The sequence below is a fragment of the Halichoeres trimaculatus genome, unplaced genomic scaffold (genome assembly GCF_033239565.1).
Source record: "Halichoeres trimaculatus isolate MK-OKI-2021-1 unplaced genomic scaffold, fHalTri1.1 fHalTri1_scaffold_14, whole genome shotgun sequence".
NCBI lineage: Eukaryota > Metazoa > Chordata > Actinopteri > Labriformes > Labridae > Halichoeres > Halichoeres trimaculatus.
This window is the reverse complement of record NW_027437192.1, coordinates 35,023,170-35,048,791: the sequence shown is the minus strand read 5'-3', so window position 1 is coordinate 35,048,791 and position 25,622 is coordinate 35,023,170. Positions and strand designations below refer to the sequence as shown.

The following is a 25,622-nucleotide window of genomic DNA, read 5'->3' as shown; positions in this document are numbered from 1 at the left end:
GAAGTGGACCTCACACATAGACTCCATCAGAAAGAAGGCACAGCAGAGGTTGTTCTTCCTCAGACAGCTCAGGAAGTTACACCTGCCCCAGGACCTGCTCATCATCTTCTACACCTCCATCATTCAGTCTGTCCTGTGCTCCTCCATCTCGGTTTGGTTTTCCTCAGCCATCAAACACAACAGGCACAGACTGCAACGAACTGTCAGGGCTGCAGAAAAAATCATCGGAGCCAGCCTGCCCTCCATCCAGGACTTGTACAGGTCCAGGACCAGGAAGCGGGCTGGCAACATCTCTGCAGACCCTTCACACCCCGGACACAAACTGTTTAAACTGCTCCCCTCTGGCCGGCGTTACAGAGCTCTGTGCGTCAGAACATCCAGACACAGGAACAGTTTCTTCCCCCAGGCCGTCACTCTGATGAACAGTTAACCTGCTTTAAAACAACTCATATACCTCATGTACAGCCACAGTCTGTCTGTTTCTATTGCACATTCATCTTCCATTCCCTGTGGCAAATTGCACATATTTTTATGACATTTATTCAGTGCACTATTTTCCTAACTTAAATTGTGTATATATTTTGTATTTACTCTGTGCAGAGTTCTTTATTTAATATTGTAATAATTATTATTCTTTTCTACTACTTAAACTCTATTTTTTCTACTCTTGTAATTCTATCCACGTTTGTACTGAGAGAGTGCAGTTTAAACCGGAGTCAAGTTCCTTGTATTCTTGAAAATACTTGGCCAATAAAGGTGATTCTGATTCTGATTCAACATCAACAGTTAGTCTATTCTCTGGGGATTCAGGGGACAGTCAGACCAACAGGCCTTCAACCTCGCTTGCCCTTAAACCTCGCTCATCATAACAAACTGAGGTTTCATTAAATGGTGAGTTAAATAAACTCAGTGTTTGCAGTATTTGATGATATGATGATGATAATGCCACAGTAGTCACCCGTGTTTTAATCACTGGTTTTAACTAGAGATGATCATAAGACTGAATACATGAATGAAGAATGAATAGAATCAGCATGCTGTAGCAGCTCACTAAACAACGCGTCTGTGTGGCAGCCATCTTGGTGGCGGCAATGCTCCCAATTAAAGTAATGCATTTATGTTGAAAATCAATCACAACTTCCTCATTCATAACCGATTTTCATGCAGCTTCTTTTATTGTCAACGTACAAACATGTCGTATTAATAATGCTTATTATTATTATTATTCTTATTATTACTGAAAAAAACTGTCTAATCTGCTTCCAAAGCACTTCCGGGATATATCCCTCCCCCACCGTAATGCTCATGAGAAAAAAAAGAAAAGAAAAGAAAATGATTTCGCTATGCTTTTAAACAGGTTATTTTAATTAAGAGAGAAAAATAATATCCTGTCTGATCAGCCCAGTCGCACACAGATGAGGTCACGACTCGCGACGTGGAGGAGCAGGAAGAGTTCCCGGTGTGTGGAGTCCACGCGGCTTCACAACAACAAACACCACAGAGGATTACTTCAGTTTACCTGACCGAATCACGCACGAACTGGGTAAGTGTTCTTCAGTGAGCTAGAGTCAGGGTCAGTCTGCTGTGGGAAACTTTCCGGACGATTCTCATAGGAGAGTTTGAGGTCCACCTGAGAGACGTATGCCTCAAGACCAGTGTAGCCCCGAAGAACAGGGTCAGAACTGAGACCAGAGGAGTATTGCACAAAACCAGGTAAAGGGATTAAGCCTGTAAATATTGGTTATCCTGGATGAACTTAGCTTCAAGTTGGTTGCACGAAAGCATGCCAAGCTTATCCTGGACAAGTAACCGCGGTGATTTATTCTCTGCAGCTAGCCTGCTCCAGACCAGGCTAAAAAACAGGATCAGATTAACCCTGAGGTGGCTCTGCTGTCAGTACTATGAGAAACGAGTGTGTTTTACAGCGTTTTCATGGCTTTTCTTCATGTTACATCATTCAACCATCCCCTATCCAAATGTTAGAACTGTAGTCATTTCATTTGCCGGTGTTGTGCCAAGGCAGCTACCCCCGCCAGTATTCCTACCCCCTCCGCGGGGACGTGCCTGCTCTGGGTGATGACTGCAGCGGATACGACAACAAATTGGAAGGCGTCTTCGCTCACAAACCACGGCAGCAGACGCGCATGGAAGCATTAATATGGATTTAATAGGGCTCGCCTGCGCTCTCACAGGAGCGCGTCTGCACCACAAAAGTAACTTTGGAGCGCTTGCACTTACTAACTTCTACGGACGCATATCAAATATGGTTTAATGATTTTTCATGTGAATACTGGCTTGGCCTGCCATTTCTACCCCCCTCACATTAGCCTTGTCTGTGTCCTACACCCAAGTGTTTTATTCCTCAGATACTCCACATTGATGCCTAATAACTCTAGAGGAGAATGAAAACTTCCCTCTTTTCTTTAAAGAGTTAGCTGAGGGGTAGGTTTCATGCAGGCTCGGCCTGCCAGGATTTCTACCCTCCTCACCCCCAAGAGTTATTAGGCATGATGTGGAGTATCTGAGGAATAAAACACTTGGGTGAGCGTAGACGCCACCTTGAAACATCCCTACCAGACGGTCTACTTTCCTTTCCTTATGAGAACAACACCAACACTGAAAGGTTCAAAAAGATACAAACATAAAACCTTACTCAAACAGGAAGCCTACAATACCACACAATGCAAAAATACAAAAAACAAAAAACCCAAAGCATATGGAATGAGAACAAGGTGATTAAAAAGAGAGAATATATATATATATATATATGTCACTTCTCAAACATTTAAACTGCAATGACACCGACAGATCATTTTGAATTAATTGTCTACTAAAATTAGACAAAGTGCTGACTATTCATGTAGATGTAAGGGTTCTATTTCACTCAGACTATATTTTTTAACTTCAACAATCTTTCCTTCATTCATTTGGCCTCATTGCTGTCAGGCCTTGTGTTATTTTGCAAAACTAATAAAAACTGCAAGTTGAATTTCAGTCAATTTGATTAATTAATTAATGTGTGTCTCACTGCAGTCAATTAGATTACTTTTAAGGTTTAGGGTTTATTGCCATTTTTTCTGGGTGTAAGTGATTAATTTAGAATGTTGGATCTTGTGTGGTACTTTTTCTGTGTATACATTTTGTTTAGCATTGGTAGTACACAGGGGCGTTTCTTGGGACTGAGAACATTGGGGGGCTGAGCCCAGATCCTATAGGGAATTTTAGGGGATGTTACCCCGGGACAAATGGTCCATCTCTATGCTTCCTTTAGCCCTGTTTCATCTTGTCTACAGCCTGGTACAGCCAACATGTTCTTAAGAATGTGTCAAAATTAAATTATATTGTACTGATAGTTCAGGATGATGCACATATAGATAACACAGGAATTAAAGCCAAAAATAGATTTCTTGTAAATATTTTGACTGAAGCCCAGTCATATTCCCCCTCATTTAAAAAAAAAGTGTTAGAGGTTACATGATCTGCTATTTTAATTTGCTTTTGTTTTGTTTTGTTTTACACGCCAGGCCATTAAAAATGTTGAGTGATGATGCCCACAGAATATATCAGGAGACATAATTCCCCCCAAAAAGCACAACATATGAGTAAAATTGTTTAAGATTTAAAATAAGATTTATTTAAAATTTATTATACTTACTACAGTAAGTGAATAAGTATACTGTAGTATTAAACTTCTCTCACAAACTGTGAGTGAGAGTGATTGAGTAAAAATGCTCCCAAGTGGAATGTTTAAATAAAAATGTAACAATACAAAAAAAGAATACATTAACAAAAACACTCAAAAGATCAATAGTGATGATTATTAAAACACATTTTTTTCTTTTAATATATTGTAGCAACTCTGCTGTTAGGCTTATTTTAAATCAGGGCTCTACACTCACTTTTACACTGGTAGCACTGGTGCCACCACCTTTCTCAGTTGGTCACACCAGCACATGATTTGGTCCCACTCTTTATTTACTTCTTTATTTATTTATTTATTTATTTATTTGGGTGCAGTAACTCTAGATATCATTTTCCTAAATATTTTACTGGAAATATGAAGTGACTGCAAGAAGCACTACTTGACAAAACATGTTGTATCTTTAATGTAACTTTAAAAAAAGAAAAAATGCTTCTTAAATTAAAGCTAAGAATAACTACAGACATGCCTGTGTTAACATACCAGGGTTATAATAGTTAACAAGAACATTTTTGTTGGAAAAAATAAAAACAAGGCTTTACATAAAAGAATGACTAAAATTCTTCAGTGATTTTACAAAACTTTCTAAAATAACCTAAAATGAAAGAGAAAATGTCTTTAGTTTGTGTCTTTATCAATCTGTGTCATACATTAACTCTTTACTTTTACCGATCAGGAGTGCTGACTGGCTGCCAACACTCCTGAATATGGAGGGAGAGTTTAACTCTTTCTCCAGCTGGTCTCCCAGCTTGTGATTTCTCCTGATTATCCCCCTACTTAAGTTTGCTCTAATATTTTTCTGAGTCAAATCAAGTCCTGTACTTGGACGTTTTATCGAAAACTCAAAAACCACCCACCCCTCTCTCTCCTGGTTGGAGTTAAACTTGATGAGTTGATGAGTTAAACTCTTGCACTGGTTAAAAAGTTGATTCATCCTGTGGTTAGCCCTGATATGCTCAACATGCTCTGATCTACATTGTGGAGTCACATCTGTCTTTCGCCCTGGTTCTCCTGACCTCATGGAAGGGTAGAACTTCATGTTGCAGTGAAAAACGAGTCCACAGTGAGTAAAAATGTGACAGAAGCAAAAACCCAGCCTAAAATTCAAATCAACTCATCTTAGGTACCAGAATGTGTAGATTCTGTAACGATAGAACCACAACACTTTTTTCCTGTGTTCCTTATGCCTCAGGGTACCTTAAAGTGTGTTGTATATACTCCCACCTTATTTCTAAAAAAGATTTAAAGTCAGAAAATCAGAAAAATAATTTTTGTTTCTCTTTTTTCAAGTGAATTACAGCTTTTACATTTTGTTACACTGCATACAGACATATTGAGTTTCAGCAGCCTAAAGCCTTGGTTGTCCTGAATGAATAGAGGTGCTGCTCTTCACAGAGGAAAATGAAACCACAGTGAGTAAAAATATGACAGAAGCAAAAAACGCTCAGAGAGTGTTTGGGGGGTTTAAGGTGTTTTAAGCAGACTTCAGCCCTAAAGCATGTTTGGAATAGCCAGTGCTACCGCAACCGTGCCGTGCTTAAGCATGATTCACTTCTCTGCTTTGGCACGGTTTACTAAATGCACGAGCACAAGCACACGGACAGAGCGTGTGATCCATGACTTATGATCACCGAGAGCTCACCTCTCAATAATCATTTTAACAAAGCGGGGGTGTTAGAGGGCTGTGATGGGCCAAAATGACTTGAAGTCTAAAAGTGCCTAAAACTTGTAACAGTGCGCTCTGTCTCATTTTGCTGACTCTGATGAGACCGCGCTTCATGCAAACAGACGCTTCACGTGCGCATGTACGCCACAGCGCTCTCTCTTCAGAACAGGACAGAGCGCAGGTGGAGGAGACTGACTGAGCCAGTGAATTATCCGGGGCTGAAGCCCTGGATGTCCAGGCCAGGCAACGCCTATGGTAGGACACCCTGTATTCAGAGTTCTAAATCAGCTGTAAACCCACATTCATTATAGCCTACAATAAATAGACACAATGATTGTCCTGTTAGCTTTCCAGTTTATTTGCGATAAAACTGAGACTTCTCAGCTTGAGCCTGGAGAGCAAAAGTCACAAGGATTAATACACTCAGTCATAAACATAGTTACAGCATGCCCTGCATTACTCACCGCCTGTGCCCATTTCTGGATCTCTAGTTTCTTTAGCTTCTTCCTCTTGGTTTCAGCACATCATTGACTTTCTCATAAATTCAGACTAAATAAGCAGTATATCTCTATAAATTTGACATGATAACTCAAGCGCTCTGGAATCCAGTGACAGTATCTTCTCATCTGTGGGGTCCTGGCTGTTTTTTTTCTTTTTTTTTTTTCTTGACCCCTAAAATCGTACAGAAATTCAAATTCAGCAGTCATCAAATCTTCCACTTCATTTGATAAATGCTCTTTCTACTACACTAAGGTAACTTACCACACAGCAGATTATTTTTATATTCAGTCTTCACCTTCTGCCAGGTCCTTTTCTGACCGTTTGGTCTTTAAGCAGGAGGATGGATGAAAAAGAACACAAAATGGGAAAAAAATGATTCAACAGATAAAACTGACACAAAGTAGATATGTTCTTTTAACTTTAAGTTATATCCTACATAACCTGAGTAACATGCACTTCTATGGATACATTTAGGCAAACAAAAAATATGACTATTTATTTTTTTGGCGACTAACACATCAAGTCAGTCCAGTTTTGTTTGCTAGGCTTTCTTGCTCTCCACATAACCAGCGTTGATGTTGCCTTTTTTTAATTTTATGTCTCTAGTTTCCTCAAATTGCTAAAGAAACAGCTCTTTTGTGAAGCTGTGTGGAGAACAACACGCGTCCCAGCTCCATTTTCCATCAGTGATTCTGTGATCAATCTCATGGTCTACTTGAGAGCCATGAACACGCACTTACCCCAACAATCCTCACCTGGCTTGACTAAGCCATTTCATCTTGGTTTGGCAAACGTGCTGCCAGTTAGTCCAAGAAAGGGCCAACAAGGCTTAGAGAAGCTGCTCCTGCTCATTTATCCTGGATGTCTTTATCCAACTTTTGTGCAATACCCCTAGAAGCAGCTCTGAGGAACAGGGTCAAAACTAAAGACCAGAGCAGAACAGGGTCAAAACTAAAGACCAGAGCAGAACAGGGTCAAATATATATATATATATATATATATATATATATATATATATATATATATATATATATATATATATATATATATATATATATATATATATTAGGCTTTACACGATCACAATTTTTGGGCCGATCACCGATCAGTGAGTATAAATAAATCGATAACCGATCACCGATCCGATCACGTGAGGAGCAATATTTAAACTACTTGTTTATGTACATATATACTTATGCTGTTTCCTGAGTATCAGTCTTTCCATGCCCCAATCTGACTGAGATACATGGGTTAAACATCAATGACCTCTAGAGGGCATTAAAGGACTGACAAGTTCAGTTAAGTTCAGTCTGGACAATCAAAAATATAACCCAAGACAAAAATAATTAGCCCAACTTATAGTAATTAAATTACTTTATTGTAATTAATTACTTTCCTGTAACAAGTAAATACTGCAAATTAAGGACAGTAATGCTGCCTCAAACATACTGCAGCATATCAATTAAATTAACAGTCACAGACTGTAACTAGTGCAAATTAGGGCTGTGTATTGATAAGGTTTTAACGATTCCAATGCCTTATCAATCCCTGCTTATTGATCCAATTCCTTATCAATTCTCAAAATTATGTGGACACACCCCTGCATGTCAGCGCAAATCTCTCTGCAGGTACGTTATGTTGCTTCGCTCATCAAAAGATAGATTTATGCTGAACTGAGGGTTCAACTTGTGGATTAGAGGGAGTTACAATGAAAAATGGGACTTTACTTTCCTCAGGTAAGAGTCAAATAACTCCCCAAGCATGCAACGCGTCTCTGTCTCTCTCTCTCTCCAGTTAAATTGATGTGGATCGCCCATCTGCGTCCCGTCTGCTTCTCCACAGTCACAAACAGACCCATCCAGAACGAGAGACCCCGAGACCAAGACAAGACCGAGACCAAAGACTGTCGAGGCTGTGACAAGACTGAGACCACGAAAAAGTGGTCTCGAGACCAAGACTGGTCTTGAGAACTACAAGCCTAATTCCCGCATCGTCTTTTTTTTTGTGAAATATAGCCACACCTTGGACCGTTTAGCGCAAGCCGGCTACATCTCTGCAACTGAGAGGTCTAGCAGCAACAACAAAAAGCACATGGAACGACGTCACCGTGCATTGCTCGTGGGGTGATTCGTTTGCTGTGTTATCACACCCCGGGAGGAATCGATAGGGGAACCGAAATGGAGTTTTACTAGCAATTCCAAGGAATTGGTTAACTGCGGACCCGGTTCCAAATTAGAACTGGTTATCGATGCGCAGCCCTGGTGCAAATAGAATGAAGTTGCCTCAAAACATTCATATACATCCATGAAATTAACATTTTTTTAATCATTTATCATTTGCTCTTGGATACAAACAAATAAACATGTTGATGCTGTGAAACTAGTTCGGAGTAAATGAGACAGTTTAAACACGACCATGACGTCATTGACTGATCGGTGATTTATGACATGACGCCCGATCCCGATCATTACAAAAAATGCCAAATATCGGCCGATCCGATATAGCCGATATGATCGGTGTAAAGCCTAATATATGTATTGGGGATGCACGATAACTTTTTTCTTGAACCAATACCGATAACAGATAACGTTCAGCTTCTACAGGCCGATACCAATACCGATAACACACACTTTCAAATATTTATTTATAAACCTAAGATCATGACGTCAATTCTATAAACAAAACCAAAGTACTATTATAATTGTAGCTTCTGTGTACAGTATTATGCTTGTATATAACTTGAGGTTGTATCCTAAATAGGGCTGGGCGATATGACCAAAATTTTATATCCTGATATAGCTCATTTTATATCATGATACGATATACATCACGATATAGCACATTTTTGGTAAATTCAATGAATGAACAGTTTATATAAAATTGCAATGTGGAAATGAAGTTTGAAATAACATACTCAATAAATAAAGGAAGTAGGTATTTGTTTATATATGTGCATTTGTTTTATTTAGAACTTTTTTTCCAAGCATGTATTACACAAAATGTTTGTTGGTCATGTTAACATGTCATTAACTGCATTCAACAGGTAGCAGTAGTGTGCTTCTTAAACAGTACACCACCCAGACTTTTCAGCATTGTGTACGTTGCATCAAAGTATTCTGAGTTCTCTCTTAAAACAAGTTTAAAGTGCAGCAATAAAATCAGGCTCACAATATAATCATACAAAAATCTAACAAGTGATAAAAGAAAATTACTCCTTCAAGGTTGAAAGGTAGCTGCAAACAATAAATAAATGTTACAAAATACCAAATGTAAACACGGAACCCTTACAAGTTTAAGTGTATCTGCAAAAGATCACAGTGTATTATACAAATATAACATGAGGTATAATAGGTAAACAAAATATTTCAATTACCAAATGTAAACGTAAAAGTTTAAAGTGCAGCAATAAAATCAGGCTTACAATATAGTTATACAAAATCTAGCAAGTGAAAAAAAAAATCACTCCTTCAAGTTTGAACAGTAGCAGCAAACAAAGAATACTGGCCTACCTAAAGTAAATGTTACAAAATGTAAACTGCAAAAATGGACCCCTTCCAGGTTAAAGTGCAGCTGCAAAAGGATCACAGTAAAGAAATGTATAATATATATACGAAAACAAAACTAAGTAGCATGTGAAAACATGCAAACATTTGCCAAACCTCAGGCCTCTACAGGTTGAGTGCTAGGAATACAAGCTGGTCAACTCTTGCTGGTTTCAGAGATGACCTCTGGCATGACACAATGTTCCCACTTGCACTGAAAGCCCGCTCGGATGGGGAACTTGTGGCAGGGATGCAAAGATATTTCCTCGCTAACTTGGCCACATGGGGAAAACATCCCTCATTCTCTTTCCACCAGTCCAGTGGATCTGTGTCTGGACCAGCGTCCACTAAGAGATACAAGCTGAGCTCATTTTCAATGGATTCTCTGCTTGGCTGAGGGGTATCTTGGCTTGGCTTTGCTGCTGTTTTAAAGTAGCTGCTCAAACTCTTCCTTTTCTTTTTAGCAGGAACCTCCTCTGGCTCTTCCTGATCTCTGGCAGTGGCAGCTGATGAAAGGGGGACTGCCTCTGGCTCTGCTTGTTCGGCCACCAGCTTCTGCATCTCTGTAGCAGCTCTTAGCTTGATGTAGTCCACCCTCTCTTTTTTGATGTATGTGGTTTTGAACCTGGGGTCAACCAAAGAGGCCATGTCAAGTAGCTCCTGGGTTTTCTGGTCATCATACTTCTCATTTAGGTATTTTAGTATTTCCTCTTTGATGGTCATGGTGAGCTCAGTGTCGCCATCCTGATGCTTGAGTATCTGGTTGTTAAACAGATGGAGGACGGGTTTCAAGTAGGAAACACTTGGGTAGAGCTCCCCTGACAAGGCATCAGTAAACTCCTTGAGAGGACTCAGTGCCTTGTTCATGGATTCCAGAACGTCCATGTCCTACCAAGTTGGGACCAGGTGGCGAGTTTTCTTGTCGACGCGGAGAACCTGTGAGATAGCTTTCTCCTGCTCGATCACCCTTTCAACCATTGCTTGCGTAGAGCCCCACCTTGTAGGGGTTTCTGTGATCAGCTGATGATGGGGCAAGGGTGGATTTTGCGTTGATTGAGCTTCTGCAAGTGCCCGTCTTCTCTTCCATGAATTGGAGAAGGCCGCCACAATCTTCCTGCAGACGCCAACTGCTCTCTCCACCTCACGTTGTTTCACACCCTTCCCTGTGGAAATAAAGTAGAAGTAAAATTATTTATTAGTATTTTTTTAATTTTGAAACTAATTATCTTTATAAATTACTCTGTATACAAGACAATGAAATTTATTAATTACATGTTATGAATTTATTTATTCATAATATATATTTATTATGTATAAGAGATTCACACTGACACAATTACACAAAATGATGGATCAAAGGATGGAGGAGTAAACCAGTTTAAAGCTAAAAATACAGAATACTCAGAGTATTTAGTATTTTTAGCTTATAACTTACTTTTAAATTCTCAGAAACTATTACATACAAGGGCAGAGTCCAGGTCTAAAACAAGTTAAAACAATGTATGTATAGGCAATTTCAATTATACAAAACATAACATTACAGCTCTTGTGTTGATAAAATGCCTATAAATAATTTAAAAAGCAGAGCAACATCACATACAAACATACACCTGAACAATGAATGATATTATGGAAATGAAAACAAAACAAAAATGTATCTGCATTTTAGATCGATTTAAAGTTACTCAGCAATGGCTAGATGTAAGCGGTGGCCGAAGCACTGCAGACGTGTAGTTTCATTCATCAGCTGAAGGGCAAGGATGTTGTTGCTGGCGTTGTCTGTTGTCACACATACGAGGCGATCCTCATGCAGTCCCCACGACTCAAGAGCTTCACTGAGACCTCTGGCTATCTCGACTGCAGTGTGGTCTTCGGGAAAGTAACTTGTCTGTAAACACCGACTGCGGAGGTTCCAGGCTTCGTCGATGAAGTGAATCGTAAGGCTCATATATGGGTGCGTCATTCGGCTCGACCACATGTCTGTTGCTATGGCGTAAAACATCCCCTTGTGTATTTCTTCCTCCACTTTTGCTCGGCACTCATCATATAAAGCAGGTACCACAACGCTACTGATGTGTTTTCGGCTGGGCATTTCATATCTAGGATCGAGTGTCTGCACCAACTCAATAAACCCCGTTTCTCGACCGTGTATATTGGAATCATATCTTTACAAATGTGCTTGGCAACGGCCATGGTTATTTCCTTCCATCTGCGGGAGGTATGGCTGTATGGTGTGCCGTGGGTAAAAGCCTGCTGCAATGTCTGCGTCTGGAGTTTCTTCTTAACGTCAACATCACTCGACCCAGCTTTGCTGCTTTTTCTCGTTGACTCTCTCTGTATTCTTTTTCGTGATTCTTTTTCAGGTGATAAAAAAGTTACTCGTGTTCGAGTCTGTTGTTGGGACCGGGCAGCGGCATACTTTACAAAGTGCAGTAGTCTGATCCTTGTCTGTCTTTTTATATCCAAACCACCGCCAGATAACAGAAGTTCCCTTTCTTTAAGGTACAAGCTCGTCGGTTTGGGCTGGTTGTTCGTCATCTTGATGTTGTTTAGCTTGAGAAGTAACTTGTTCATCTGTGTGGCTTCCACCGTCTTCCTCCATGGCTATGTATATTTTATCCGCGTGCCTGGGCTTGCTGTAAGGCGCGTCGGTGACGTATAATACTGCCGTAAAGCGTGTTTTTGCGACACCACGATATAAACGGTTAAATTTCCCATTAAACAATATACATTTTCTATCGTCCAGACGATATATATATCGTGATACCGCCCAGCCCTAATCCTAAATATATTTTTTTCTACTTGTGTGCTGGTTCTATTCTTTGGTGCAACTGCTGCTGGAATCTGAATTCCCTGGGGTAACCTTCCTGAGGGATTAATGAAGTTCCTGTCTGTCTGCCTGTCTGCCTGTCTGTCTGTCTGTCTATCTATCTATCTATCTATCTATCTATCTATCTATCTATCTATCTATCTATCTATCTATCTATCTTAAAGGACTCTGGCTTCTGGTTTGATTCAAATGAATATCTTTTCACTACAGTAAATGAGGTTCACTTATTTTTTCTGCAACTTAAATGGCATAAAAAATTAACAATAGAGACACCAAAATTTCGCAAAACCTCTCAAATTTGGATAAAAAGTTTTTATGCTCTCATGAGGTGATTTTTTCAGAGGAGTTTATCACAAAATACGCAATGGAAACACCTTTATACCATATACTATACTATAGTATACTACCTTTAAAAAACATGTCACTTTATCATAACAACGCACCTCCCTCACCTACACGTACGGACTCTGCTGTTCATACTGTAACAGCTCTGCCGTTAGTTCTGTGTTCAGTGCAGATGTTTGTGTTTGTGACCGTCAGTATGTAGGCATCATGACAGCTGTGAGCGGGTCAGAGTCAGAGAGCAGCAGGAGGGAGGGGCGGAGGTGTGTGTACGATCTCACTCAGTGTGAGAGCATGTGAGCTGGAGATGATGATTTTCATTCAGTGTTTTGTTCGTGCCTATAAAGATGGCACATGTTCTGACCTGACACTGTATTCAAAACAAATTAAAAATTAAATTACCTTAGCCTGTGGGTCATGTCTGGCAAATTTATTGGATTTTTCAAAAGTGTGTAAGTTAGGGTGACCATATTTTGATTTCCAAAAAAGAGGACAACGGCACTGGCCTCGAGGCACAAATTCAGACAGGCTTCTTATATTCTTAATATTTTCACCGCCCCGTGGTTACTCCCGTTTGTAGAAACACCACAGTACTGGATTTTTTTGAGTGCTTCATGAGTGACTTCAACTGAATGGGGGGCTATAACACCTAGGGATGGGTACCGAATCAGGTACTTCAAAAGGTACTGACCGAATTCTGTCAAAAGTACCAAGTACCGATTCATGTAAAATCAAAAGGTACCACGTTTAGGTACCTGAACACATCCTTGTGACTGTGAGGAAGTGAAAGAATAGTCGATTTTCCATGGTGGACATGAACACAGCATTGCAAGGGTTTATACTGAAGGATATATATGTTAAATTGAAAATATATATAATATTGTTTAAAAAAATGATATTTTTTACTACATAACTACAAAACAGTACCGAAAATTTGTACCGTTGAGCATTGGTACCAATTGCCAGGTACCGGGCATTGGTACCATATCGTTTCAAATGTGAAAGGTACCCATCCCTAATAACACCATTGACAATGGCTTCAGTCTTGGTGCGAGCACTACTAAACTTTTTAGCAATGTCAGAGTCAGGAAATGTCTTTTTTTAGCAAGGCACTGGTGCAATCCATGGACCTGTAGCTGTTGTGGTGTTTTACAATATGAAATGCCATTGCACCCTCCGCTGCATTTACAGCAACCTCTGTTTGCCCAGGTCTAACAAAGAACTCAGTCAACTTTGCAGAAGAACTCCACCTCGCACAACTTTTTTATGTTTTTCGGTGTCCATGTGAACTTTGAGATCTCCAGCACCTTTATTGGACACTGAGAGATATGTGCCAGCTTTGCACACGGTTCACTCCGCCTCCCACTTGTCCCGACCGGGATGGTATGTCGGAAACATTTTTTGCAGTTCATCTGTGAAGCTGCACTTACGCTTAGACATCTTCCGTGCAATACAGCTCCGCTGTCTAAACAGCCCCCTGTCTTCTCCGCTCTCCCTCTATGTCTCTCTCTCTCTCTCTCGCCTTCTCTCTGACCCTCTCACTCTCTATGTGTGTGCACGCGCAGAGCAGACCTGCCCACAAGGCAGCCTCTTGGTAAGTGATGCGCATCATAGTATTGTTTGCAAGTGCCGGTCAATTTACGTACGCGTGTAATGGTCCTATGAAAAACAGTGAACACCGGACATTTTCGTGAATTTATTAAACCCGCCCGGACACCCCGGACAGGACGTAAAAAGTGGACATGTCCGGGCAAAAGAGGATGCTTGGTCACCCTAGTGTAAGTCCCAGTGGCTTCGTTGCGGTCGGCTTTGCGTTATTAGCGTCTTTAGCATCCCGGGTGTCCTCATGCTTTCAAAACTCTGTTGAAGCGATGGTTACGTTTCAGCTGACTGATTAGGTTTAAAGTAATGAAGCTGCTCCCTTTTCCCCCACATGGAACTTTCCTGGAATAACTGTCTTCTTCAGAAACTTTAGAGAAGTCCCACACAGTCGACTCCATGGCTGTGTTCGAAATGGCATACTAACGTACTACTCATACTAAGTATGACGTCAAAAATAGTATGTAGTGCGTTCACATGAAATAGTATGAAAAGATTGTGTGCGCGAGAAATACCCGGATGTATACTATATCGGTAAAAATTGTAAGTATGGGAGGTGGGCATACTAGTCGCACTGACACGCCCCATAATGCATTGCGAGCCCCGTATTTATAAACATAAATAGTGAATGAGATGACAAGATGAGAAGCAACTAAAATGGACTTAGCTCCACAGGGAAACCTAAACGTAAGTACAAAGAAATAAAGTGCCTGAGGCGACGGACGGATCGTCTTCGGTGTCTACGAGCAGTAAACATTTTTTAATTTTTTGAAGAGAGATGAATTCGTCTTGAGGCCGGTGTTAGCTAAAAATCATCCACTAGCGAACTTCCCGTTTTCAAAATAAAAGCACCCTTCATTATCTCCCTTAAGTTCTTTTAACGCTTTTGTAAATTGGGCTCTTGTTTTGGAGCCGACCGGAAGTTTCTTTGATAGCATATTGGCGCTCTTTACAGAATGTCTGAAATGTCAAAATAAAATTTGTATCCGTGCATTTTATGGCCCAAATGACCACATTTTGGTATTCTACATGGTGACTTTCTCGCCTAAAATGTTGTTAAAACTTTCAAATGTGGCGAATCATCATATTTACGATACGATATTTGGTAACCTGGTGTGCTTCCATAGACTTCCAATTTTTGTCGTCAGAGGTTTTGAAATGCATCATGGGAAACCGAGTAGTATACTACAGTGTAAACGGTTGGCACTCTAATCATACTTATAGTATGTAGTATACAGTATATACACAACGACCATGTAGTATGTAGTACAGGGATGTCCAACTCGTGCCATGGAAGGGCCAAGAGGCTGCAGGTTTTCTTTCCAACCAGAAACTCCACCAGCTGATTCCACTGATTACCTCACCTTCAACCAGAGAGCAGGGGCTAATCAGTGGAATCAGCTGGTGGAGTTCTTGGTTGGAAAGAAAACCTGCAGCCTCTTGGCCCTCCATGGCACGAGTTGGACATCCCTGATGTAGTACATTAGTATGCCATTTCGGACACAGCCCATGTTTTGTGTTTTGAAGCGTCAACATGCTGTGCTGTGTTGTGATGCATTTAGGGTGTGACGGGAAATCATGGTTCCCACATTTGCTGGTCCTTCTTTCTGCCTTTTTACATTTATATTTGCATTTTTTATGTGTAACATGTAAAAAAATACTGTGGATGCCAATTCAAGTCTGTAGCTACAACAATATGACCAAGTTAATGAGTCTTTTCGGACATGAGGGGGAACTCTTAAATTTCCCAGTCAGGATTAAAGGTGAAATGATAAAGCAACCCTCCCTGATGTTTACCGGTAGTACGCCAGGTACAGTCAGCTCTTCAACAGTCACAGGCGCGACTGACAGTAGGAGCAGCCGCCAAACAGGAGCCTAAATGACAGTCATCGGGATCTGTGTGTTTGACAGGGTCAGTCTTTTATTTTTTTAATTGCATGTGGTGGTTTATGAAGTGTGTGTACGTAATGGCTTTTCTAACTGGCCCTGAAGTATCCCCCCTTATCAGTTCATTGGAAACTGGTGTGCACAACTACATTATGTTGTGGAAATTTTCCTGTTTCTGGTGAAGAATGAAATAGAGACTTCTGCCGGCCAGCAAGGTTTTATTTTCCTTTGCAAAGAAAAAGGTCAGTCAACACGCGAGCGGTCAAAGTGAAGAAAGACCCCGAACCTAGTTCGAGCTCAACATTTATGCTTGAGAGAAACGCCCCAAAAGGTACTGTTCACACCCCTCTGTCTGCTACAGGAAATCACATTGAGATCAGAGGCCTAGAAGTTGGGCTGAAGGTGTTAGAAATCTAGACACAAGACAAAAGGGTCTGGATGCTTATTGAAGAATCAGGAGATGGGGTGTCTCAAGGAAGCAGGATATGGGGCATCTCAAGCAGTGAAAACAAAGACAATAAAATTACCATTACAATTCCCCCTTTTGATTATTCATTAATCAGTTGAACACAACCAGAGGGAAAAAAATAAAACAAAATAAAATAAAATAAAATAAAAAGAAGCAAAGGAATTGATAAAAAAGAAAACTTAACTAAACTAAACTAAACACCAATCAAAAATTCAAAAAGCATCATGTACAAAATGTCATCATCAGAGTCAGAGCTGGGGCAATGATGGGGTTCAGGAATGTGAAATGAAAAATGAATTTTGATCTGCATTGTTAACATTTACATAAAACTACAGTCACAGCTGTGGTAGTCACAAACATTCTAGTTTGGCAAATTGTCTAGTCTAGAAACAAAGGACATGATGATGTTGATGAATAAACACAAGTGTCTGTATGCTGTGGAGGAACTTCAAAGACCATATTACTAGGGGTTGAATGAGAATCAAAAAAAGATTATATTTGGATGTGGAGCAACAACAATATTGTTTCTGACTTGTTTTCCAGCAACACCCAACTGTCACCAGGAATCTTTGACTCATAGAGTTAGAGCATGTGTTGTTGTTATTGCATTGTCTGAGGGCTTGTTGCAGTATATCGTCCTTGTGATCAGCAATGTTTGTAGAAACGAGGTGGTCGTCTTCTGTCTCAGAGGCTGTTGAGACTGTCTTAACATTTGACAGCATGTTCAGTGAAGTGTCATATGAGTTTGGTGGCTCATTGACTATGAGTCTGTGTTGTCTATACATATCAGGGTTTGGATATTCAATTTCACACGAATATGGGCCTGCATCAGTGGATGTCACATTAGAGATGGTGATCTGGCTCCATTGGAAGTTGGAAGTTGGAAGTTTTGCTGCTGTGATACGGGGTCTCTGTTTGGAACAAGGGTTTTGTCAGTAGCAGCCACAATCAGGTTCCAATCGTGTGGGCCACAGGGGTCTCTGCATTGGTACTTGTCATATTTGGCAAAATATGCACAAATTGGACTCGATTGCCCAATTTCAGATTCAGCAGTAAAGTAGGTAAATGTTGTCCTTTTGTCAGAGGGACAGTCTTGGCAGGTTTGTAGGTGTAGGCTTCCATCATTATTGCTGAAAATTATAGGGTGAAGATCAGGTGGTATGTGGTGTAGTTTAATGGGAAGACGTTTTTGTTGTCAATCCTTCTCGTCTAGTTGTCGTCTGGTGAGTTCACGGTTGTTTCTTATGCTGTGCTCTCATGTGCTGGTTCCTCCTTGCGCTGTCTGTCCTCCTCTGGTCTGGTCTGCAAGGTCCTCCTGTCGTCTGGTCTGCAAGGTCCTCCTCTGTCTGGTCTGCAAGGTCTTGTCGTCTGGTCTGCAAGGTCCTCCTGTTGTCTGGTCTGCTCTGTGGGCTCAGGAACCTTCCTGCAGTGGCTGGTGTGAATTCACGTGGTCCCCTCAGTGATCTTCATGGCAGCATGCGTTGTCAGGAGCATCTGGGATGGGCCTTCCGTCTTAGGTCCTTTACACCACCCGGTCACCAGCCTGGAACCATGGAGCGATGCGGAAACTGGTGGTGGAAGGACTTACTTCACCTGCTGGGAGATTTGAGAAAAAGTAGAAGATAAGTTTTTGCAGTATTATATCATGTCACCCTCAGGTAGGCCAGTGGAGGGGAGTGACCTGGTTGCAGTCTTCACTCCGAGTGATGGGGGTTCTGCCAAAAAGAATTTCAAAGGGACTCATGTTCACTCTGGACCTTCTCCTCATCCCCATTTGCATCAAAACAACAGACAGAGCCTCTGTCCATGGCAGTCCTGTTTCCTCAACAACACTTGGCCCCATTAGATTTTAGAGTGCCTCTTATCTTATTCCATAGCACCTCCACTGGCAGGATGGTATGCATAATGTTGACTGAAGTCACTGGCAAGAAATTCACTGATTTATGTTACTGCAGAATCAACAAAATCCTAAACAAGACAGTTCTATGAAATCCTAATCAAATGTTCTAATGGTCTGTCTAGTGGTGGTGGTTGTGGTGGTGGTAGTGTGTGTGTGTGTGTGTGTGTGTGTGTGTGTGTGTGTGTGTGTGTGTGTGTGTGTGTGTGTGCGTGTGTGTCCGTGTGTGTCCGTGTGTGTCCGTGTGTATGTATGTGTGTGTGTCTGTGTGTGTGATGGTTTTTGCTCTTACCTGTGTTTTGTGTTTCACAAACCAAACACAATTAAGAAAAGAAAAAAAAATTCTGCTCATAAAACTGAAAAACCCTTTTGATGAACCATTGTTGAGTGATGGCGCCCAGTATTCCCCCTCTTGACACATGGCCCAATCCATGTGTCAATTTTTGCAAAGTGTGTAAGGAAAACTTTGGGTAGGCGATGTTTGTATCTGGTCCCTCTCACACTGCATCCTCATAGGATCTCCACGTCTTTCCTTTGGTTGTTAAAGGACTGTATTGCCGTGAGGAGCTGGGAATAGAAATTGGAGTCGAAGCTAATCAAGAATCAAGAATCCAGAACACTGGGTTGGAATGCATCTCATTTTGTAGTGGCATCACTATTTGAGTTTCCTAGAAAGAAGAATTCTGAATTGTTAGAGTGATGACAAAAGGTTCACAGTTTTTCATGAGACAGACATCATACTTACTGACAGCCTACAGAGTCTTAGTGACCTCCTGTAGGGCTGCAATAACTGTAGCTTGATTTTTCAGACAAATGAAAAAAGTTATTGAACGATTTAGAAGTGCTTTAGGTACCAGCTGGATTTTCTCTGAGTGTGCACAACAGATGTTAAACTGAAAACAGCACTGCCGTGTCAATGTATGAAAGATCGATCAGATGTTTCTTGCCATTAGCAAACGCGCGTACATGATGTCATAATGGGCCCCAGCCTTTATGGTTATCTGATGTTGCATGTGTGATGTGTGGGACCAAATAGTTAATTGTGTACATGTCATATTAAACTGGTGTAAGACATATCTGTTGTGTTCGATAACAGTGTGACAAATCAAGTCTGTTGAATCTTTCTCTCACCCAACTTTCCTCATATGGTTCATCAGATCCTGGTGACACATTAAAGGTACACTGCAGGTCCTCTGGTGTCATGAAATCTATTGCAGCTGTTGAAACTGTTTTTCTAGCTTCTGTGAGAAGCTCAGGAGAAGCAGCGAGTGATTGCAAATCATTGATATGTATATCAGGTTCGGGGTGTGGTAGACAAAAGAGTGTGAGAGATTTGGTTTCAGGTCAGATAGTCTGTGAACTTTGACACCTCCTAGGGTTGAGATCAGACAAATGCCAAATTTGCACATCAAGTCCCTACCCATCAGGTTGATGGGTCAGACTTCACAGAGCAACGATGCATGTTTGAAACTCATGGTTAACTCACCCCCACACTTGAGTGGGATGGTAATGTTTGTCTAAGCTGATCAACAGAGTACACATAATCTCAAGTTAGCAAAGGTTCTGTTTTTCTAGTTAATTCTAAAGCTTTACCCACAGTCTGTGGAGTAAACCAAAAGTACAAAATTTCGTTCTGCGATGGTCAATGTATGTTGCCGAAAATTCTTGAAATGATTAGATGTGTGCTGGACGAATTTTGGGGCAACTATATGTTTGTTGCTTAAGCTCTCAATAGACTGTGTATTAATCTGCTCAGTATGTTTGTGTGAGTGTGGTGCAGTACCTCCTTCAACCTCACAAGTTAGCTTGGCTTGTCAGCTGGAGTCCATCCTTCTCCAGCAACCTTCAACCATTTTGAGTCCGACTGGTCTGCATGAGTTGATGAGATGTTTCTGTGGTCAAACTGTAGAGTTGGTGGTGAAGCAGACTTTCAGAATGAGCTTCATCTGAGGTCTTCCTCTTTTCTTTTTTTTTGTTGTCTGTTGAGTCTGTTTCTTTTCCCTCCTTGGGTATTGTAGAGTTGTGCAGTGATGGAGCTGAAGGATGAAAAGATGGGTTGCTGTTGAGGTCTGGATCCTGCTTCAAAGCGGTCATCTGTGAAAAATATAGGAGACAATCTGCAAGGTTTGGTGTCCTTGCTTTTGTTAATTTTGATTTTCACTGGTTTCAATTTTTTCCACACGAAAAGAGTCATGTTTCTACAGTGTTTTTCTAGTTCATGACTTGCATCTCCTTCCCGCGTCCATGAACTCTCTTTTTGACCTTCCAAATATTCAATTCCATTTTTTTTTCTTTTTAGACAAACTTTTCTATTTTTCCTTTTTTATTTTATTTTTTTTTGTTTCGTTCTTCTTTTCGTTTCCTTTAAGTTTCCTTCTAAATTTGGTGTGTTTTTTAACCTGAGGGATCCCCCTATTGGGAATCCAAACTCAGTTGTCTAGACATCTAAAAATTTTAGACTTTTATCCCCGTTTTTCCTTCTCATAATATCCACAATATGTCCCACCGGAGGTCCAACCTCACGGATTTTACTCCGCATTCCAAATGTGGAGGCCGTATACGACTAATTCAACACAGACGTCTCTATGCAGACCGCTTCGTTATAAGCTACAAGCGATAGAAAAGCGAAACACTTCCTTATTTTTTTTAAGCCACAAGTGAGAGTAGCTTTCACTTCCTTATTTTTAACAAGCCACAAGCGAGAGTAGCTTTCACTTCCTTATTTTTAACAAGCCACAAGCGAGAGTAGCTTTCACTTCCTTATTTTTAAGCCACAAGCGAGAGTAGCTTAGAAAAATTGTGGATATTATGAGAAACGAAAACTATTATGCCAAATTCAAAAACCCAATTTTTAGAGAGAGAGAGAAAACAAAACTAAAATCATTTAAAAGCCAATATTTCAGTGCTCACCAGATAAATTTAGCTGAACTTGCGCTCGTAAAATCCCAGCAGCAACGATCTGGGGTGTCCACGGACAGTCCTCCCTTCTCTAAAAGGATTTGAGGTTGGAGGCTGGAAATCTTTTTTCTTCCAGGATGGCCTGTTCACTGTCCGTGTCCCGTCCCAGACGATTGCTTGAGGGATCCCACTTCTGACACCAAATTGTTGTGGAAATTTTCCTGTTTCTGGTGAAGAATGAAATAGAGACTTCTGCCGGCCAGCAAGGTTTTATTTTCCTTTGCAAAGAAAAAGGTCAGTCAACACGCGAGCGGTCAAAGTGAAGAAAGACCCCGAACCTAGTTCGAGCTCAACATTTATGCTTGAGAGAAACGCCCCAAAAGGTACTGTTCACACCCCTCTGTCTGCTACAGGAAATCACATTGAGATCAGAGGCCTAGAAGTTGGGCTGAAGGTGTTAGAAATCTAGACACAAGACAAAAGGGTCTGGATGCTTATTGAAGAATCAGGAGATGGGGTGTCTCAAGGAAGCAGGATATGGGGCATCTCAAGCAGTGAAAACAAAGACAATAAAATTACCATTACAATTACAGACACCGAGCAGCAGATAGCAGAGAGGAACGACAGCAGGACACCGCGCAGCGTAGAGAATAGTGCCCCTGCCTGACCCTGAAAATACTGACCCAGAGAAACAGACCAACTGGCGCTTTGGGAGTTTGAGGTGAACCTGCGTCCATTACTGTCAAGTTTACGATCACAGCAGCAGGGGCAGCAAGTTGCTGGTAACCAACAGAGGCTGCTCTCCTCTCCTGAAAACCTGGAAGCGAGTTCTCATGCTCCAAGCCCAGCCCCCCACCCCTCCCCTCCCCTCCCCTCTATGTCAAAAGACTGCCAGTAAGTTGAAACTGAAAAAAAAAGGATTGAAACTGAAAACCAGTAATGCTCAAAAAATCAAAAGTAAAAACGTATCTGAATATTGACATTGAAAAACACATCATAACATTAAAAATTCCTTAAAATGTGTCTTTTTTTGATGTCTGTGGTTTCTTTTTTTCTTTTTCAATTCAACATTTTACAATGACAATACATGTTTCAGATTCAATTCAGCTTTTTCTACAATGCCAAGTTTCTTTTTCAAAAGCAAGTCTTACTGTCTGTTCTGACTCAAGACTCTTTCTTCTCTCCAGACAGAGATGTCGTGTTCCTCGAGGGATCCAAACTTCTGTCCTGACTGTGGCAACATCCTTCCTCTGCCTGGAGCTCAGGATGTGGTGCGCTGCCCTCGCTGCTCCTTTGCCATCCCTGCAATAGGTAATCTCAACAACAGGACAAAAATAACAACACAACAACAGCAACAAAAGTAACTACAGCAACATGTACAAAAATTACAACAGCAAAACAACCAAAACAACAAATGCAAAAAAAAAACCAGCACTAACAAGAACAAGTTTCATCCTTGGTCTCTGATCATGGTTCTTTAGTGTTTTCAGAGCTGTTTGTGAACCTCTCTGTGCTAACAAACAAACATTAGAGAAAAAGATGAATCAATCAAACAACTGTTAGCACTCCGCTGATGTCATGAGTTTTTTATAGATCATGGCACAGATCCCCCCCTGATGTGTGTGTGTGTGTGTGTGTGTGTGTGTGTGTGTGTGTGTGTGTGTGTGTGTGTGTGTGTGTGTGTGTGTGTGTGTGTGTGTGTGCGTGCGTGTGCGTGCCCATGCACATGCACATGTGTGTGTGTTCATGTGTTCCAGACTTCTCGGGTCTGGAGGTCCGCTCAACAGTGGTCTTTAACCCCGTGGAGCAGTTGTCTCTGCAGGACGACAATGACTGTGTGCTGAAAGGAGCTGAGGTAAGAACACACTTGCTGTTGTTGGTGTGTGTGTGTGTGTGTGTGTGTGTGTGTGTGTGTGTGTGTGTGTGTGTGTGTGTGTGTGTGTGTGTGTGTGTGTGTGTGTTTCTAACGAGTGGCCCTGCTCTCTGTAGATTGACAGGCGCTGCCCTCGCTGTAACAAAGAGGGGATGATTTATCACACAAGGCAGATGAGGTCAGCTGATGAAGGACAGACTGTCTTCTACACCTGTATACACTGCAGGTAACCAACACCACCGTGTGTGTATGTGTGTGTGTGAGCTGCAGTGTGATGTGTTCCTGATCATTGTTGTGATGTTTGTGTTTCAGGTTTCAGGAGAAGGAGGACTCCTGACCCGGTTCTTCTGTTTGGCTCTGTTCACGCTGTGTGTTCCTCTGTGACGCTCGTCCCTGTGTTGGTGTCTTTTTTGTGGACAGGGTGGGCTCAGACTCTTTGTCCCTCACAGTTTGGCTCAGCTTCCTCAGAAACGTGAAAGTTTGACCCTGAAGGAGAGAGCCGTGCTGGGGCTGAAAGCTGGGGCTGAACATGAAATGGTTCCTTCATATCTCTGGGGACATTCAACAGTAAAATATAAACTTTGCAACGTTACCATCTAAAACATGTTATTGTGTGAACATTCAATGTATTAAAGAAGAACTGAATTCTGTTTAATCCAGTGTTAAAGTAGGATTATTAAAATGTAAGGACATCAAATAAAAACAGTTCTTGTCATCAGACCGAGGTTCCTCTGGACAGATCATCAGCTGCTGTTTGGATCATTATCTGTCCTTTATCGTCACAAAGTGCTGACAAAATGAGCTGAGGAAGAAGTGCTTGTGTTTGCACTGGAGCCTGACCGATCTGGGGTTTTTGGGGCTGATACCGATACTGGGGGCAAAAAAAAGCCGATATCTGATATATCGGCTGATATATATAATAAATTCATTGATATACACAGGATATATACTGTGAACACAAATTATTACTATACCCATATGATTCAAGACGGACACAGAACACTATCAAATTACAACGAGGAACTTGAATTATAAAACTGTCAACATAAGAACTGTAGTGTAAACCAACGATAAATAAGAACAAGCTGTAAACACAATAATAAAGAAGTCAAACTATAAACACAGTAAGTAGATCAAAAAGTCGAACTGTAAACACACAATGAGCAACTAACAGGATGTTAAAACACTGTTCTATAGTCTTACATTACATAATGGTGGACGGAGGGGGCGGGCACTCGGGCAGTGTGCAGCCCAACACACAGACACACAAGAACAGGAGTGACAGAATCTCTGTGGAGCAAAATTTTGCTACATTTTGGCCGATGTTGATTAATCGGTGACAGGCATGATTGGCTCAATTAATCGGCCCGACTGGCTCTAGTTTGCGCCTGTCAATCTATCCACCTTAAGGCCCACCCACCACACGATTTGATTGGCTGAATGTCACACGAATATGATACCTGTACCTGGTTGGCTGTTTCTGCTGGATATAATGTTGAAGGTTTCAGCTTTGATTAAATGTTTGTTGTAAGCTTTAACTGAAGTCTTGTCCTGGAGTTTGAAACAAGGTTATTTGTTTGACCGTGCTGCAGGGAGCAGTGGTTTGCACTGCTGCCTCACAGCTGGAAGGTCACTAGTTCAAATCCCGGTTCAGTTATCGTGGGTCTTTCTGTGTGGAGTTTGCATGTTCTCCCTGTGGGTGTGTAGGTGCCTGGGCTCTCTCTGGTACTCCAGCTTCCTCCCACAGTCCAAAAACATGCTCATCAAGCTAACTGGTGAATGTAAATGACCCATAAATGTGTGTGTCAGCCCTGTGATTGGCTGGAGACCAGTCCAAGGTGAACCACGCCTCACACCAAAGACAGCTGGGATAGGAATGAACGACTGTAAGATCTGATCCAGACATCTGGTCTGTGATTGAGCTCCTGAATCCTATGCAGACAAACTGGAGGGGGCACATCTTGAACCTGAGCCTGAAACTGGGGAAAGTACCAGAGTATGACATCCTGCTTGGTACCAAAGACCCCTCATCCATCAGACTTAACCAACCACAGGCTGGTGTTGGTTCTGGAGCCGACATCACAGCTGATGAAGACCTTGGAGAGGATGGTCCTTGGTCACTTGTGTCCTCTGGTGAGAGTGGCGCAAAAAGGTGGTATGCACTATATGCGATGCATAGGGGCGCCAAGCTAGAGGGGGGCGCCAAAGCGATACGGGAGAAATTATTTTGAGTCTGCATCTTCTGTATTTGACAGCTATTGTAAAAGATACAATCTAAAACCGAGGCACAGAGCTATAGAGATAGTAAGAATAAGAGAGATAAGAAGTATAGAGATCTCTATAGCTCTACAGAGGCACGCCAGCACATCACAGATTAGCGCCCCTCTACTCCTTCAACCCCTCCCATCCGCCCCGTTC

At 41.4% G+C, this 25,622-nt stretch overlaps 1 protein-coding gene across 2 annotated transcripts; it reads left to right on the top strand.

Moving 5' to 3' along the window:
* Positions 1-1,398: 1,398 nt before the first annotated feature.
* polr1h (RNA polymerase I subunit H) lies at positions 1,399-24,681 on the top strand. Of its 2 annotated transcripts, none has more exons than XM_074687537.1 (5): positions 1,399-1,543; positions 22,519-22,642; positions 23,089-23,186; positions 23,321-23,430; positions 23,517-24,679. In XM_074687537.1, the coding sequence occupies exons 2-5, from the start codon at positions 22,525-22,527 to the stop codon at positions 23,539-23,541; spliced, it is 351 nt and encodes a 116-aa protein (XP_074543638.1). In that variant the 5' UTR covers positions 1,399-1,543; positions 22,519-22,524; the 3' UTR covers positions 23,542-24,679. The 2 variants fall into 2 exon arrangements, with proteins under 2 accessions (XP_074543638.1, XP_074543639.1); XM_074687538.1 differs by having other exon boundaries at positions 1,403-1,543; positions 22,523-22,642; positions 23,517-24,681.
* Positions 24,682-25,622: the final 941 nt, after the last annotated feature.